The 16,678-nt window shown below is 51.8% G+C and overlaps 1 protein-coding gene across 1 annotated transcript in view; it reads left to right on the top strand.

Moving 5' to 3' along the window:
- Positions 1–16,678, top strand: part of XKR6 (XK related 6) — a 308,200-nt gene that overhangs the window by 272,681 nt on the left and 18,841 nt on the right. Inside the window, exon 2 of the mRNA XM_033176998.1 lies at positions 3,334–3,530. Within this exon, the coding sequence (XP_033032889.1) occupies positions 3,334–3,530 (197 nt within the window). The remainder of the gene's footprint in view (positions 1–3,333; positions 3,531–16,678) is intronic.

The raw sequence follows: 16,678 nt of genomic DNA, 5'->3' as shown, positions 1-16,678 counted from the left end.
GCCCCACAGCACTGAGTGACTGAGGCGGCGGTGGCTTGCGTTCTGGCACCGGGGCCCTCCCCTATAAAGTAGGGGTGGACTAGACCAGTGTCCAGACCCAGTTATATTGCAAACCAGTACCCCTTGGTTGTCTACTGGGGACCCAAGGACTTAAGAGTAGCAGAGGAGGGGCCGCACCAGGAGCAGTTGGAAAGGATGAGCATTTGCGTTGAGGCCTGGCTGTCAGGAACTCCTGGGTGGGGCTGTGATCAGTCCCTACTACAGTCCCTGCGGTGCCTGTGTGGGTGACCCAGGAGGCACCATGCTGTCCAAACTCGGTTTTGCCTGGACCGTGGTGCCCTCTAGGCCCCAGCGTCTGCTTGACAATTGGCTCAGGGAGGAGTGGCACCCGCTTTGCCTACAACCACCCTGTCTCTTCCCATACCCTGGGGTGGTCACACCCAGGAGAGCGTCAAGATTGGCTCCTCTGGCAGGCATTCCAGTTGAATTGGCATATTCTGGGCTTATTGTTTTCCTTTTCCCCGGTGGGCAGAGGGGCCTGTGGCTTGGGGAGAACGTGGGGTCGAGGGGTAGAACTGGTGCTCTCTTTGCCTGGGTGAACCTGAGCACTGGCCTTACTGACTTGGGACCCAGATGGATAGGGTTAGTGCTGCCATGTACCATTCCTCCAGCTGCTGGGCCACCTGTGAGGCTAGAAGAAGCAGAGTCTGTAGTCTGAGTGTACTCCTGAGACCATTAGGTTTGTGGTCTGGGGCCTGGAGTGATCTATGGCTCATGGCTTGTGTGCTGCAGGTGCCACCTGTTGAGAGAGCCGGGTTTGGGTCACAGGGAGCAGCTCTGATCTGGGAGACCCACCGCACTGAGGCTCCACTCGGCACACGGCTCTCCTGGACACAGGTGCCAAAGCTCTGGGCACGCAGCCCTGCCTCAGTGCCTCAGCTGGAGCATTCGTGTCCCCTGATGCCCTGCCTCCCTGCACTGCCATCATGGTTGATCAGCCTGACCCTTCTATCACCCTCCATCAGGGGCTCACCCTCAGCCCCTCCCAAAATACCAATGGTGACATCTGCTTCCAGGAACCTGCCTGCACACATTTCTTTCTGCCATCACCTCCTCCAGGCAGTCTTCTCCTTCAGATCCCCAAATTTGACACTGTTCCCCTTACCTTTGCTTTCTCCTTCAGCTCCCTCCTACTTCTCTGTCTCTCTGTGTGTGTCTGTCTCACTCTCTATCTCTATGTCTCTGCCTCTATTTCTCTGGGTCTCTCCCTTCCCCTCTCTTAGTGACTGTGAGCTCTGAGACCAGGTGCAACCTCCCCCTTCCTCTTCCTGAGCCTCTTCCCTGGTTTCCTGATTTTGTGAACTCACAGGCAGGGGCCCAGAGCAAGGCAACACCCTGTGGAAATGCCACAGTCAGCAGGTGGAAGAACCTGGAACAGAACCAGAATTTGGTGCTTTATTTCATGCTAGAGCCTCAGTTTCCCCATGTGTTGAATGGTGATAACCAGACCTGACCCGCAAGGTGGGCCAGGGACCCCGAGAGACTGTATACCTGGAAGGACCTGGCCCGGGGGTTCTGGTGCCCTGACCTTCCTCCCATGTCCCTCCCTCATGGGGCCATCACTGCAATGCCAGCCTCTGGTTCTCAGTAAGGGTGTGTCTCTGCTCACCTCAGGGGGTGGGTCTGGAGAGAAATGAGGTGTCCATTGCAGCTTCCCTGGCTGGGTCCCTTTAGGATTCAGGCCCCCAAAGGCCCTTAGGAATCTAGAGAGAAGCCAGGCAGCCCTCATCGGATGGTGAGCAGGGCTTACTGCAGCTGGCATGTGTGTTTGAGGTCACCCTTGTGGCTTAGTAGCGGCTTGAAGAATGGGTTGTTCAGGGGTAAGAGTAGACAGTGGAGAACCAGTGAGGAGACTCCTGCATCCCTCCAGGCAAGAGGGGCAGTGGCTGGGAGCTGGCTGGCAGCGTGGCAGTGATAAAACGGACCATCCAGCAGCCCTGAGTGGGTTCTTGGTAATACCCAAGGCCAGCTGGGCCTGGAAAGGGCATCAGCCATGCACTGAATCTTTACAAGTCAGGCTCGGCATTTCAGAGGGCACAGTAGCGGGTCCTAGAATGTCCATCCCACAGGACGGTTGACAGGCGTGTGGTTCTCTCCCACTGCTGGTGGCACCCATTTTATGGTTCCTGTTTTGGATCCTGACTGGGCCCACAGAGCTATGCACTCTGGCCCTTGCTTCTGGGTGAGCCCTGTCCATACCCTCTATCCTGGACCAGACTTGGAGCTTGTTGGCCGAGTTTGGATGGTGCCTTAAGTCCTTCTCTTGCCTTGGAGACACAGTTCCAGAGAGTTCTGGTGAAAATGAGGCTGAGGTTATTATACGACCTGGGGGGATGCCCACTGTGCATATCATCTCACTAATCTTCCCACGCACCCTGCGATGCTCTCATTCTGTCCCCATATGAAATATGAGCCACAAGGACACAGAGCTGGAGTAACGAGTTCAAGGTCCCCAACTTAGCAAGTGATGAGTCCAGGCCTGCTTGACCTGTGAGCCCTGCTCTTCCCCCTATCTGCTTCCTTGGCCCCTCGGCCCTCCCACAGAGAGCCTGGGCGTGGTCCTGAGAGGGCGGGCAGTGGATCTGCACCTGTGGCCTGGGCCCTGCTGGGACGGAGACTCCATGGCAGGCCCTGGGTCCTCCTGATGTCCAGAGATTCCTGGGTGTGATTCCTACTTGTTCCACTATCCAGCAACAGGGTGGGGGTGACCTTCCTGAGCCCGCGCTATTTCCTGTCCGTCACATGTGAGAACTATACCCTCCTGCTTGCCACCTGGGCACAGCCAGCCAGCGAACGGCACGTAGTAGGAGCTTCACAAATGTTCACCCCCTTCCCTGCCTTTCCTGCTCCAGAACAACAGAGGTGACAGCCCTGCTGGACTGTTTCCCCCCAGGGTCCTGAACCTGAGAAAACCCACCCCTGTCCCGGGGCTCACGTGAGATGCCTACCTGCAGGCCCTGGGAGGGCATCTTGCCCCACAGTCTCATCTTCCAGATGAGCAAATGGAGACCAGGAGGTGGAGAACTTGCTTAGGAGCCCAGGAGGGGTCAAATCCTTTCCTGACCTGCCCTTCCCCTCCCCTGTGCCTCAGCATCATGTCCTTTTGCCGGGAGACCCCCAGAGCCCCGTCCAAGCCTTTGGGAACCTCAGAGCACAGGGTTGGGGCAGGGGGCGGGGAATGCTGGGTCTCTCGGTTTTAGGGGGATGGCAAGGGTCCTCTGGAGCCCCCGCACCCACCCATGCTCTCTGTGTTCTCCCCATCTCTCTGGGCAGGTATATCCGCACCATGTACCTGGGGATTCAGAGCCAGCGGCGGAAGGAACACCAGCGACGCTTCTACTGGGCTATGATGTATGAATATGCAGACGTCAACATGCTGCGCCTCCTGGAGACCTTCCTGGAGAGCGCGCCCCAACTGGTGCTACAGCTCTGCATCATGATCCAGAAGAACAGCGCCGAGACCCTGCCCTGTGAGTGCCCGCCGGCCGCGCCCTGCCACCCCGGCATGCCCTCCACCTGGGGACCACGGGCACCCCACACGCACTGTGTGCCTGGCACACTCTGTGGGCATTGCCCATCCTGCCCTGAGTTCCCAGGACGCCCGGCCCCCAGTGCAGTGCTGATGGTCCCCACACCACACTCAAGAGCGGCACAGGCATGTCCTGAACGTATGTGGGCTGGCTTGACACCTCCAGGCCGCTTCGTTAATGTGAGCAGAGCAGAGCCAGCCAGGATGCAGCAGGGTAGAGGGCTCTGGGTTTCCCCATCAGGGGCAGTGCCCCCTGTTCTTGGGTGCTGACCCAAGCCAGGCATTTGCATGTCTCTGGGACAGGGAGCCGCAGGCCAGAGATAGAGCGGGACCACAAGGCGCCGTCATGTTGGGCAGTGCTAACGGTTTCAGACCCTTAAACTGTGGTGCTCTTGCTTCGAACCAAGCTCATGTGTAAGCCCCATTTGTAAAGCAACTTAAGTCGCTCTGCTGAAGTTCCAGCAGGGGAGAGGGCCCAGGAGGAGGAGGGGGCTGGAAGCAGCAACACATGGGGTGACACTTGAAGGGATGTCATGGGCAAGAAGGATCATCCCAAAGGGTAGAAGTTGCAGGCAGATGGTTATCCATTCAGCGGGTGAGAGACAGTCCGTGGAGCCATGCGTGAACTGTCCTGGGAGGTACTGAGTTTATCAAGGCAAGAAGCTGCTGAAGAGACTCAGCCCAGAAGTTCCTGACTGCAGAGCGCTCAGTGAGCATGTGTAATCTGGGTAGCCAGGCAGCTGTGGGGAGGGGTCTGCTGTCCGCACCCCAGCTCTCCCTGGCCAGCAGGACCTCCTGGTCTCTTAGGTTCTCACCTCCAGACCCCGCAGGTCCTCTTGGTGCCCCAGGTCCTCTTGTCACCACCTTCATGGACACCCACACGGACCTCCTCACCAACATGGTCTGGCAAGAACAGCCATGCCGCCCCAGGCCTTTCTCTGAACAGATGTGCCTCGTTACGTTTTCCAAGCTGGCCCTCTGTAGGCTCCGATCCCCTTAGGTGCTTATGCAAAAAGGGGATTTAATCTTCAAACGCCAGCGGAAGACTGAGCTGTTCAGGCTGGTAGCTTGCTGGTGGCATTCAAAGCCTGGGGACCTGGTTATGAACCCAGCCGTGCTGCTGACAGGCTTGCCTGTCCTGTATGAACTCAGCTCAGGTGGAGCCTCATGTCCCACCTACTGAACAAGAACAGCCCTCATTGGAGGCTGCCTGGTGAAAAAAGGGGCCCCAGGGTATCTGTCCATCCCACAGAGTGCTGGCTGCAGTCCTGCTGGTCCATCACAGAAGCAAGGAAAAGGGGCCATGTGACCCCTGGACTGCACACAGGGGAAGCCAGGCCTGAGACCCACATTGAGCTGAGGGCCCAGTTCTGCCCTTTGACAAGGCTTCAGGAAGCATGAGCTGCATGCTCAAGGCAGCCACAACCTCTGTCTTCTGGGCACCCACAGAAGCAGGAGGAGTTTGGGGATCTTCAGCAGGTGCTGCCAGTTGGGTGACACCAGCCAACATCTGCCCTTTGGCATCTGCAGTCCTCACTGTCAGGAAGAGGCCTCAGGTGGCCCAGGGACTACAGCTTCTTGGAGTGACAGCCCAGCCAGTGCCTACAGGACCAGCAACCGAGGCCTGGACAGGAGAGCTGGAAGGAGCCAACTTGATGTCCGGCTCTAGCTGGGACATGCAGAAGCTAAGCAGGAAGCCACGTGGAGGATGGCAGGGCTGACCGTTCATCCGGTCCCTCCCTTCTTTCTTGGACACACTCACATGCACACACACTATCTCCTGGGCACTGAGAAGAGCTTGGGAACCCAGGGAAACCTTGCTGATGCTCTATCTTCAGGATGCCTGAAGACCCAGGCTGTAGACTTGGCAATGAACTGGTGTGATTGGCTGCCCACAGCTGCAGCCATGGGAGTCCCTGCCTCACAGGATCTCTGAGAAAACACATTGTGTGAAAGTGGATATGCAGCAATTTGAACATCATTTGTTCTCAGCACCAAGAGACTCATGTGATGATTGATTCTGGAGCAAGACCAGCATCATAGGGATGTCTTTGAAATATGCATTCTTGCTCTACAAACCTAACCATAAAGGAGCTCTGTGGAAGTGAGCGCTGACCCTGGGTAGCAGCTCCTGGTGCCAGGATGAGCTGCTGACTGGCAGGGCAATGCCTGGTTCCCTGATGAGGCCTCCATATCCAACCTGCCCTCAGATCCCAGGGCTGCTGCCCTGCAGCCCAGGGCAACAATGCTCTCATGGGCAGATTTGCTGGCACTGGAGAGGGACACCTTTCTCTCCCATCTGAGTCTTTCTCTTTCTCAAAACCAACTCAGCTGCTGTCTGAGACTCCAGATTAGCCCGTTTGTGCTGCTATAACAAAAATGTCTGAAAGTGAATAATTTATAAAGAGCAGAGATTTATTTTCTCCCAGTTTTGGAGGCTGGGAAGTCCGAGATTAAGGTGCCTGCAGGTTCAGCTGCCTAATGAGGGCTGCATCCCCTGGAAGGGAAGAACACTGTGTTCTTACATGGCAGAGGGCAGGACAAGCTAGCTGCATGCTGCATGAAGCCCCTTTTGTAAGGCCCTCAATGCCATTCACAAGAGAGGAGTCCTTATGGCCTGATCACCTCTCAAAAGTCCCACCTCCTAATCCTATCACACTGGCAACATCTGAACTTTGGAGGGGACACCTTCAAACCGTGGCAGACTCTGCTTATTTAAACTGCCTTTTGCTGTTTCCATGTCAAATCTTCCCCACTCTGTACCACCAGGGCTGCCAAGTTATGCCTCCTCCCATCTTTTCCTCTTCCAACCTTTGGCCGGATCTTGACACCCCAAACAGATAGGGCAGGTAGCAGGGTGGTGCACTGGTGTGATTTGGGACCTTTGTCTTTTCACAATCCCATTTTCTCTTTGGTATACTGGAAGAAAGAAGAAGAATACCTAATTTTCAATGGGGATGCAATGATACAGTGCACAAGAGAGCACTTTGTAAACTTGCAAACTCCACGGGCACATAAGGGGCTGTGTTTATCATTTCCAGGGCCAGGTGGAGTCATCCTTTTATAGGGCTCTGACGGCCACCTCCCCATCGTCATGATACCACCCACCATGGGCCAGACCTGCTGGGGATGGGTTTGCAGAGATGCCAACCTTCGGGAGTTTATGGGCTGGCATAGTCCAGGTCCTAGGGAGATTTCTCCCCCTTTCTGGCCTTCTGGATCATCTGTCTCCCAGCCTCCTCGTTATGCCTGTCCTTTCTATAATAGTTTCTCAGATTATAAACAGAAAAGGCTGGGCACCACATCTCTGGAGAGGAAAGCCAGTGGGGATTCCCAAGGGGCAGTGGATGTTGCTTCCTAAATGTCCTCTCATGTGACAGCCCACTGGGGCCAGGGTCTGTGCAAAGCCAGGGGCCACTTGGGCATGCTGCCAAGAGCAGACCCCTTGGAAAAGGAGCCAGGAGCAACCCAGTGTCATGCTGCTCTTGGGCCTTCACCCCAGGGAAGCCCCTCCTGGCTCCTCCTCCCTGCAATCCCCTGTTTTTGTGCTAGAAGCTGGGAGGTCAGGTGAGCATTTCACCAAGTTTGTTTGGAATGTGGAATGGATGTTTCTCAATACAGCCCTTCGTGGTTAAATATATTTGGGACCTGTTGGACTAAACAAAGGCCAGTGGCCATCCTTGCCACTGGGTTGTGGATCTGGAAGCCAAGAAGGAGGCTATATTGCATTAGCTGGGTTTATAGGAAGGAAAGACACTAGACATCACTGAACACGGGCTGCCTGTAAGGGGCTTGGCATTTCTCTCTTGCTTAACTTCTAGAGTTGAGTCCTCGTCACCAGACAATTTTGTTATGCTAGTAGACGCCATTCCCATCTGTTTAAGCTGCAGGAAATGTACAAGCTTTAAAGTAAATCAGTTTAATCATCAGAAATTGGAAGAGGGGAGAGAAAATTTGTGGACTTGGAACAGACCTGCTGATGGCATGGCCTCTCCCAGTCACATGGGTGCCTGGAGGGTTGCAGTGTGGAAAGTTGGGGTGACTCCCCAGCGTGGAAAGTTGGGGTTACTTGACAGCTGTTTAACATTAGGCAAGTTATTGAGCATGTCTGTTCCTCATTTTTCTCATTTATAAAATGGGGATAATGCTAGTCCCTATCACAGAGGGTTGTTATGAGCATGAAACAGGACAAATGTCAAGTGTCTTGTAGGATGTCTGGCTATTTTCTTGGTGGTGGTAGTGGTGCTTTTATTGTAGATATACCTTCTGAATTAGCCTTCAGGCTTTGCTGGTGAGACCTGTGGCTCCCTGACCTTGCTTTGGTGGGCTTTATAATGACTCCTGTCCACTGTGTACCATTAGGGCTAGTAGATGGTTGGAAAGATCGCTGTGACTACCACTTTAATGGGTGAGTTTTGCATGGATTTGCCAATGCCAGTCTCTCCCTCCTTTGCCATCTCTCCACCCTCTGTTTCTCTCTAATCACTGGGCTAAGAGAACAATATTCAGCCTGCAAGACACACTTATATCCAGTTTCCCCATAAATACAGACTCAAAGGAAATAATAGTAATATACAATTATTATGCTGGAGTCATTTGGACATTTCTGCAGGGTCTTCCTTAAGCCTGATGTCTTGAAAGTTTAAGTAAACAGAGTAACAACGAAATGATGAGCCCACATAATTCTGACATGTCACATTTATGCCGGTGGTGAGTCTTATGTCTGCGAAGGCTCTGCTCCTGTTCTGGGTTGTGACAGGGCTGGAAAAGCAGTTCAGTACAGTATGAAAAGTCAGACAGGGCTGCATGCAGATTCCAGCTCTGACATGTATTGACCTTACGGCACCAGGCAAGTTAATTTCCTGAGTTTCCTAATCTGTAAATTAGGAATAACAAGTACTTTTTGGGTTGTTGCGAAGGTCTAATGAGCTCCACATCCACCTCCACAGTGCGTCACCTGGCATATTCTGGCTACATGATACACTCTGCCACTCAACAAAGATGTGTTATCCAGGAGCCATGCTATGTGTGGAGGAACAATGGGGAGCATAACAGGCATGATCCATGCTGTCATGAATTTCCCATTCTGTCGGGGGACACAGCACAAAAACAATTAGACAACACTTGGTGGTCAGCGTATTGAAGCAGACAATTGGGTTGGGTTAGAGAAAGACTACTTTAGGCAGGGGGTCAGAAAAAGCCCCTCCAGAGAGCTGCCAGTTACGCTGAGTACAAATGATGAGCAGGAACCAACTTGGGAAGAGCAGAGACAGCCTTCTGGGCAATGGGAGTAGCTTGCACAAAGGCCCTGAGAGAAGGAAAGCCTGACTTATTCCAAAAAGTGAAAGGACCCAGCATGACTGGAGCTTGGCAGTTGGGGTGAGAGAGGATGGAGAGAAAGGCAGGGCCCCAATTGGGAAGGGCCTGGGGGACCCCAGGAGCTTGGATTTATTCCAAGGGTAGTGGGAGGGGCTGCAGAGGAAAAGCACACGGCCAGCCTTGCTTTTGAAGAAGGTCCCTTTTCTGTTGCACAGGGAGGGAAGCAAGGGCTGAGCTAGGAGCACCTGTTGGAGGCCGTGGTGGGCCAGGTGTGAGGTTACGGGATGGAGAGTGTTTGGGGAAGGATGCAGTGGACAGATTTGAGGTCTGTTCTGGAGCGCGAGCCAACAGGATGCAATAGGGCCACTGGGGGTGGTCACAGAAAGCGGGGTGGTGGTTTCTCACTGGGTGTGTTGGGAGGAAGATCTGTGGGGAAGCAGGGGTTGGGGAATGGATGAAGAGTGATGGCTCTGTCCTCCTCCCTCCTCTGGGAATTCTCCGGTGGCTCTGTATGAACACTGGCAGGCGCCAGGCGTATGGGACCTCCCTTTCCTCCACAAGGCCTGGGGCGACCTTTTTGGCCACACTCCTGCTGAGGAGTCCTCCCCTTATAGGACTCGAATGGCCACTTCCCCATCATCACAGCACCACCCACCACAGGCCAGACCTGCCGGGGATAGGTTTGCAAAGACGCCTGCCCTTCAGGAGCTTATGGTCTGGCACTCCGCATCTTAAATTTTGTAACAGGTGCACACACAAGTTCCTCGGGAGCATGGAAGAGGGAGTAACTGTTTCTGGGGGCCTGACAGAGGGGTAACATTTGATTTGGTTCTCATTGGATGAGTAAGAGCTCACTTGAAGGAGAACATTGGGAGGCTCTTCTGGACAGTGGGACCACAGATACCAAGGAATGGAGGCCTGCAAGAGCATGGAGAGGGCAGACTGAGAGCATCTGGTGCCCAGGGCACAGGGTGTACTGCAGCGAGTGTGGGACAGCGGTGGTGATGAGGAGAACAATGAAAATGATGATGTCAAAAATGCTCATTAAGATTTTAGGGGAGCTCAACCGTGTGCCAGAGACTAGTCCGGGGAGGCTACATGGATTAAGGAACCAGTTAAAGTCCCACAGCGGCCCTCTGAAGTGGACACTTTTTATTCCCATTTTACAGACATTGAAATGGAAGTGCAGAGAGGCTAGGTACCATGCACAATGCCTCAAGCTTGGAAGTGGTGGAGCTGGGATGTCTACCTAGGGAGTCCTGCTCTAAAGCCTGTGCCCATAAGCAAGGACAGCTGTGGCTGAGTCTGGAGGAGACAGATAGATTTGTGTGGATTCTGTGGGAACTGGCCACTGCTGCTGGGATGGAGCGGAGGGTGGCATGTGCCGTGGCCAAGCTGGGCATGTCAGCTCCAGCATACACAGGTGTGCGTGCCCCGGATGCCATCACACTGACATGGCCAGAAGGCGATGTTTCTGCCTCTTGCTCCCACAGTCTCTGCCCACGACTGGCTTTTTGCAAACGTTCTGAGTCTTCCAGAGCCTCTTAGGTGAGCCTCTTCCAAGCACTCAGCGGGAAGCCTCACTGACCTCCTATGGAGCTAAGCTTGGCCTGGCCAGGAAGCAAGGGGATGGGTCGGGGACAAGGACCCTCCAGCTCCCCAGGACCCTGCTAGTGAGAAAGACACATATGGGCTCACCGCCCTTTGCCTGGCCTTTCCTTGGAGATCATTTCTATCCTGACCCAGAGGTCAAAAGAGCTTATCCAGACAAAGACTTTAGGACAGGATGGGCGGGTCTGGAGAAGGAGATGGGTGTGGGATGATACTGTTATCATTTTCACCCCCAAACATTGGAGGACCCTAAGACTATTGATAGATAACAAGATTCTAGCATCTTCTAAGGCTGCCTGTCTACCTGTCTCCCCACACATAAAAGCACAGAATCTTTGTGCTGGAAACAAGGATTTGAGAAAACGTGTAGTTCAACCCTTTTCTTTTACAGATGAGGAAGTTGAAGCCCAGAGAGATCAAGGAACTAGTCCAAGGTGATGGACTCAGTTAGTGAGAGGTTCACGATGAAAACCCAGTGTCCTACATTTCCAATATGGTGCAGGTCTCTTCAGTCTCCTTAGATCTCTCTGGCCCTGAAAAATCAGGGCACCCCAGGAACCCTCAGAGGAAACCCCGGGTGCCCTCAGATATCCTCTGAGCCATTGTGTGCCCCTCAGACTCTAACTCAGCAGGGGGCAAGACTGGGCATCCCCAGGTGGGATCAGGCTTGTGCTGGGGCTGGAACCTAGAGTGACCTCTACCCCAGAACATGGCCAGCTGGTGCCATGTAGGCCATTACTGCTCAGGGGACACACACTGGGAACACACTTCTTCCTAGAGCAAGGAATTCTCTCAGAGATGATCAAAAACAGACCTCGACATGTTGCGTAAAGTCGCACGGTCCCACTCCACCATGCAGCACTTGGCAGGAGCTCCTGGGAGTGGAGGTGGGGGAAATGCTGCCCATCAGGCCATTCAGCCCCCTCCCCATTTAACACAGGGAAGCCAAAGCAGAGAGGGAAGGAAGTTGCCCAGGTCACACAGCAAGGAGGAGAATTAGAAAAGCCTCCTATACTTCTTGCCACCCTGGGCCTGCAGTTGAGCAGGTCACACAACACTTAGAAGACGTCCAAATGCCATGCCTCTCCCTGCTCCCCACCTAGACGTCCATAACCACAGACACCAGTACCAAATTTGTGCCAAAGAAAAGCATCTTTGCTAAGACAGGGAAGCATGAGAAAATTGTAAACCCTGCATATAAACACTGGTTTTCCTTTAAACAAACCTGGAGCTCTAAGATAAAATTAGGGATCTTGCTTTGTGTCTCTTCAGTGCTAACTTCCTTGCTAGTTTTCTTCTTTCTCAGCTTTACTTGCAGGCTCCTTTTATATCAAAAGCCCTTCCAGAGGCCTGTGTTTGAGCTTCACATTCACCTCTATTTCCAGCGAGAGCTCGGACTAACTGCATCCAAACAACTCAGAAGGACGATTTGCTTTTCTCTGCTCCCGTTAAGCAGAAATGTCTGTGCCTTTCTTTTTGGCTCCAACCTGGCAAGCACTTACTTCTTTTTTTCCCTGGTAAGGATGAAAAGCATCCCACAGGAAGCATCAGCTCCACTGCTCTGTCTCCCTGACCAAGTATCCCTTCTATGGGTAAAACCTGCTTCTGTCCCCAGGTGGGGGGAGGACCGAGGGGGCTGACTCTTAGTGGTTGGATCAGTTGTTGGATCAGTTGGATCAGTTAATCAGTTGAATGGCCTCCTCTCTTTCCTGTCCCCTCAGTGAACGACATCCACGTCTCTCTTTGTGGGAGATTTCTTTTTTTCTTATATGAAAATACTTTCTTGTCTCTTTCCAGTCCTGTTCATATGGGACATTAGCTGTCACCCTCTCTAAATCAAGGACACAAAAGGTGATTACTTCAAACTTTAGGATCTTGGTTAAATTAGGGTGAAGCTGCCACCCAGTAAGGGGTGGTGATTTGGTTGTGTGAGGTGAATGTATTGGATCGGAGCTCAGCACCAGAACCATGAATTTTCCATTCCGTTTCCTTAGGAATGAGAAGTAAAATTTGTTCCCAAAACAACCAATCCACTACATCAAACGACATTACATAATGAATCACCTGATCCAGAGTTGCAGGGAGTTCCCATGTCCTGGCCACTTGCCAGTACTCTACGCTGCCTGTGGACCTCCAATTGAGCACAGCCCCTCCTTCTCCTTGGCTATTGGTGCCAGTCTTGGGGTTGGCCATCTCTGAGGAACACTGGGCTTTCAGACCTGGCAGCGCATACATCTGCAGCACACGAGCTCCACTTCTGGGCGCTCATGGCATTGCTGTGCTGTGGCCCTGAGCAGTTAAATCAAGGGAAAGATGCCCAACTCCCTGTTGACCCCTTTCCCCGGCTGGCTTGCATCTTCACCCACAGCTGAGATGGAGAGAGACGCAGAGCAGACCTGCCTGCCTCCTCCCGCCAGAACATGGACTTGGCCTCTCCCACTTCCCCCAGGGACAGCCTTTCTCTAACTTTATGTTTCTCATTTTGAGGAGATGCCATTTGGAATCTGCTTGGCGTCTATAGCAAGTCCTGCTCTAGCTCCAAATGGCTTCTTGTTAAACAATACATTAAACCATTACCCTGTTAAACGGAGTTTGCAAGAATTTTAAACAGAGCCTTAAACACTCGCACTGCACCACTCTGGCTTGAGCCTGCATGCCGTTCTGAGGCCCTGTACTGAGGTGGTCCTACCAGCTAGTGGCGAGAGGGAGGGTTCTTAAAGCAGCAGAAAAAAAACAGGAGAAAGGCAAACTCAGTGGGTTTCATGACAGTGAATACAGATGAAGCAGCAACTGGGGACTTGGAAATGCTTGCACATGAAATGCTGGAACAGAGACACGAGCGCAGGCTTCCTCAGCCAGTGCGAGTGAGCGAGGTGGCTTCGTGGGGGCAGCTGTGACACCAGCAAGTTCAGAAGCCTGAGCATTTACTGCAGGTGGACCACTGACTTTCTTATTCAATAACTTCCCTAATCACCTACCAGGTGCCTAGCATGGTTCCCGGAGCTGGGGACAGATACAGCAATGAACAAAACAGAAAACCCTGCCCTCGTGGACCTTGTGTTTCATGTAGAGAGATAGGCAATAAACAAAGCAAATGTTTTCTCTATTAGAAAATGGAGTGCACAGAGAGCAAGAAAGCTGGGAAGAGAGAAGGGAAGGGAGGCAGAGCCCTGTGCAGTGAATAGCTGTGTGCAGCTCCCTATTGGTCTTCAATAGGGAGACCAGGAAGGCACCAGTGAGGTGAGGGCGGGGCTGAGCTGTGTGGGAGGGGAGGTGGCCAGGCTGACAGACACCTGGAGGACTGTGTCCTGAGAAAGAGGAGTGGCCCCGACAAAGGCCTTGAGCAAAGGGAGAGCTCCCAGTGTCTGAGGGCAGCCAGGAGGGAGAGAGGAGGGAACCTCTGTAATGGGTACCAGAGGAGGGAACCTCTGTAATGGGAAGCCCTCTGCTTCCACAGCCCGGCCTGCCCAAGGGTCTTGCCCAGGGAGCTGCTCTTCTGTGAGATTTCCCCCACTTTCCCACATGGGGAGTCTGGGTTAAGGAGCCCACAAGTCAGCTGAGCCAGGACGCTGCAAGGGAGACTGCTCAAGATCTCTCCACTCTCATCTTCTCTGAGCCCCAGAAACAGGCCCGGAGACAGAAGGGCCTCCTGAAGCCCATTTCAGCTCTGGCCTAAGGAAGAGGAGCGTTGGGGGAGTCACAGTCACATGTAGGCAGCAGCGGTCCTTAATTATAAGACATTCACGTCAGAGGCCATCAAGAACGCGAGACCTCATGGGAGCTTCCAGCTGCAGGAAAGACCGCGGCTAAATGATCTCCAACAGATCTTTCCCATTATTTACGAATCTGAGCAAGAAAAGCCCAGGAGTTTCACGAATACTGTCTTCTTGTTTATGTCCCTCTCACTACTGGGGATGCACTACTCAGGAAGAGGCTCCAGAAGGAACACCGGGGTGACTCCCTGTGAGCTGTCCCACCCCCTGCCTTGCTAAGACAGGGAAGCATGGTTACGGGTGGTGATTACAGCGGTGGGCTGGGCGGGGCGGGGGGACTCTCTGAGCTTCACCTTTTTCATCTGGGAAGTTTACTTCCGTAGACCCGTTCCATACTGGACCAGTCTGAAGTGTTATGTTGGTCAGAACACCAAGAGGAGTTCCAGGGGTCTGGAATTTGCCCAAGGGCCATCCCAAGCCAAGGTTTGGGCCTGGACCTGACCAAAGGAGAGTCCTGACTGCATTCCCGGCCTCTTGCACCCCAGGCTGCCAGGCCCTGGTGTGAGTGCTGCTGCTTCTCAAACCTGTTATCTTCAGTACAATCGTGGGGCCACCGTTGCAGGTCCTCCTGCCTTGTGCTGCTGCTGGGACCTCATCCTTTTCCTCACCCCTTGCCCTCACCAGCAGTCACCAAGGTCTCTGGGTCCTTCTCTGCTTATCAGGAACCTCCACAGACTTCTTTTCACCTGAGAGGAAAGGTGCCGCCCTTGAACACCACGTGAAGCCCCTAATGGAGGCCAAAGGGGCCTGGTTTTGCACACCTGCTCTGCATTGATGGCTGAGTGCACCGGGGCAGGTCCCTCTCCTTCCCTGAGCTTCAGTGATTGTGTTTGTATACCCTAGTGATCTCTTCTATCGCAGAGGGGTGTTAGGGAGCAGAAGTGATGACATTTGCTCTTGGCAGAAAGGAAGCACCCAACGGCAATGGCTGAGGGTGCACACGGCCTCCACCCTGACCAAGGCGTTGGCTGAGCGAAGTGCTTTCACCTGGCAAGGCTGTGTCTCCCCAGGCACTCCCGGCAGAGTAGCTGGCTAAGGGGCAGGGCAACGGTTCGCCTCTGTGAGCCTCATTTTCGCCTTATAAATGGAGAATAACCCTACCTGCCCAATCTCCTCACAGAGGATGCTGGGGACCCTGGCCAGGCTCTAGAGGCACGGAGATGAACAAGGCAGACAGATCTCTGTCCTGGGGCTCATGTTTTAGTGGAGGCAGGCAATGAACAAGTATATGAACAATGTAATTTCAAATATATATTGAGTATGCATACAGAAACTATATATATATACACACACACACATACATACATACACAGAAAAGGTGACACACATATACACCCTCTATATATATACTCTCTCTACATATATATATAGATAGATATACTCTCTATATAGATATATATTCTCTCTATATATATACAGGCATACACACTCTTCTCTCTCTATATATATATGTCTATGTATATACATTCGTCTTCTCTCTATAGATATACTCGCCCTCTATATGTATAAACACACACACCCTCTTTCGCTCTATATGTACACACACCCCCTCTCTTTCTCTCTCTCTCTGTATATATACACACCCTCTATATATACTCACCCTCTCTCTCTATATATATACACATACACATATATATACACATACACATATATACACATACACATATATACACATACACATATATATACACATACACACATATATACACATACACATATATATACACATACACATATATATACACACATACACATATATACACACATACACATATATAGACACATACACATATGTATACACATACACATATATATACACACACATATATATACACACATATATACACACACAATATATACACACACATATACACACATACACATATATACACACATACACATATATATACACATACATATATATACACATACACATATATACACACACACATATATACACACACACATATATATACACACACACACATATATACACACACACACATATACACACATACAATATATACACATACACACATATACACACACACACACATATATACCACACACATATATACCACACACACATATATACACACACACATATACACACACATACACATATATACACACACACCATATATACACACATACACATATATATACACATACACATATATACACATACACACACATATATTACACATACACACATATATATACACACACACATATATACACACACATATATATACACACACATATATATACACATACACATATATACACATACACACATATACACACATACACACATATACACACATACACATATATACACACATACACATATATACACACATACACATATATATACACACACACA

Source organism: Trachypithecus francoisi, unplaced genomic scaffold (assembly GCF_009764315.1).
Source record: "Trachypithecus francoisi isolate TF-2019V2 unplaced genomic scaffold, Tfra_2.0 Contig01554, whole genome shotgun sequence".
Classification (NCBI taxonomy): Eukaryota; Metazoa; Chordata; class Mammalia; order Primates; family Cercopithecidae; genus Trachypithecus; species Trachypithecus francoisi.
The sequence above is the reverse complement of the archived record's forward strand: the minus strand, read 5'-3'. Positions and strand labels throughout refer to the sequence as shown.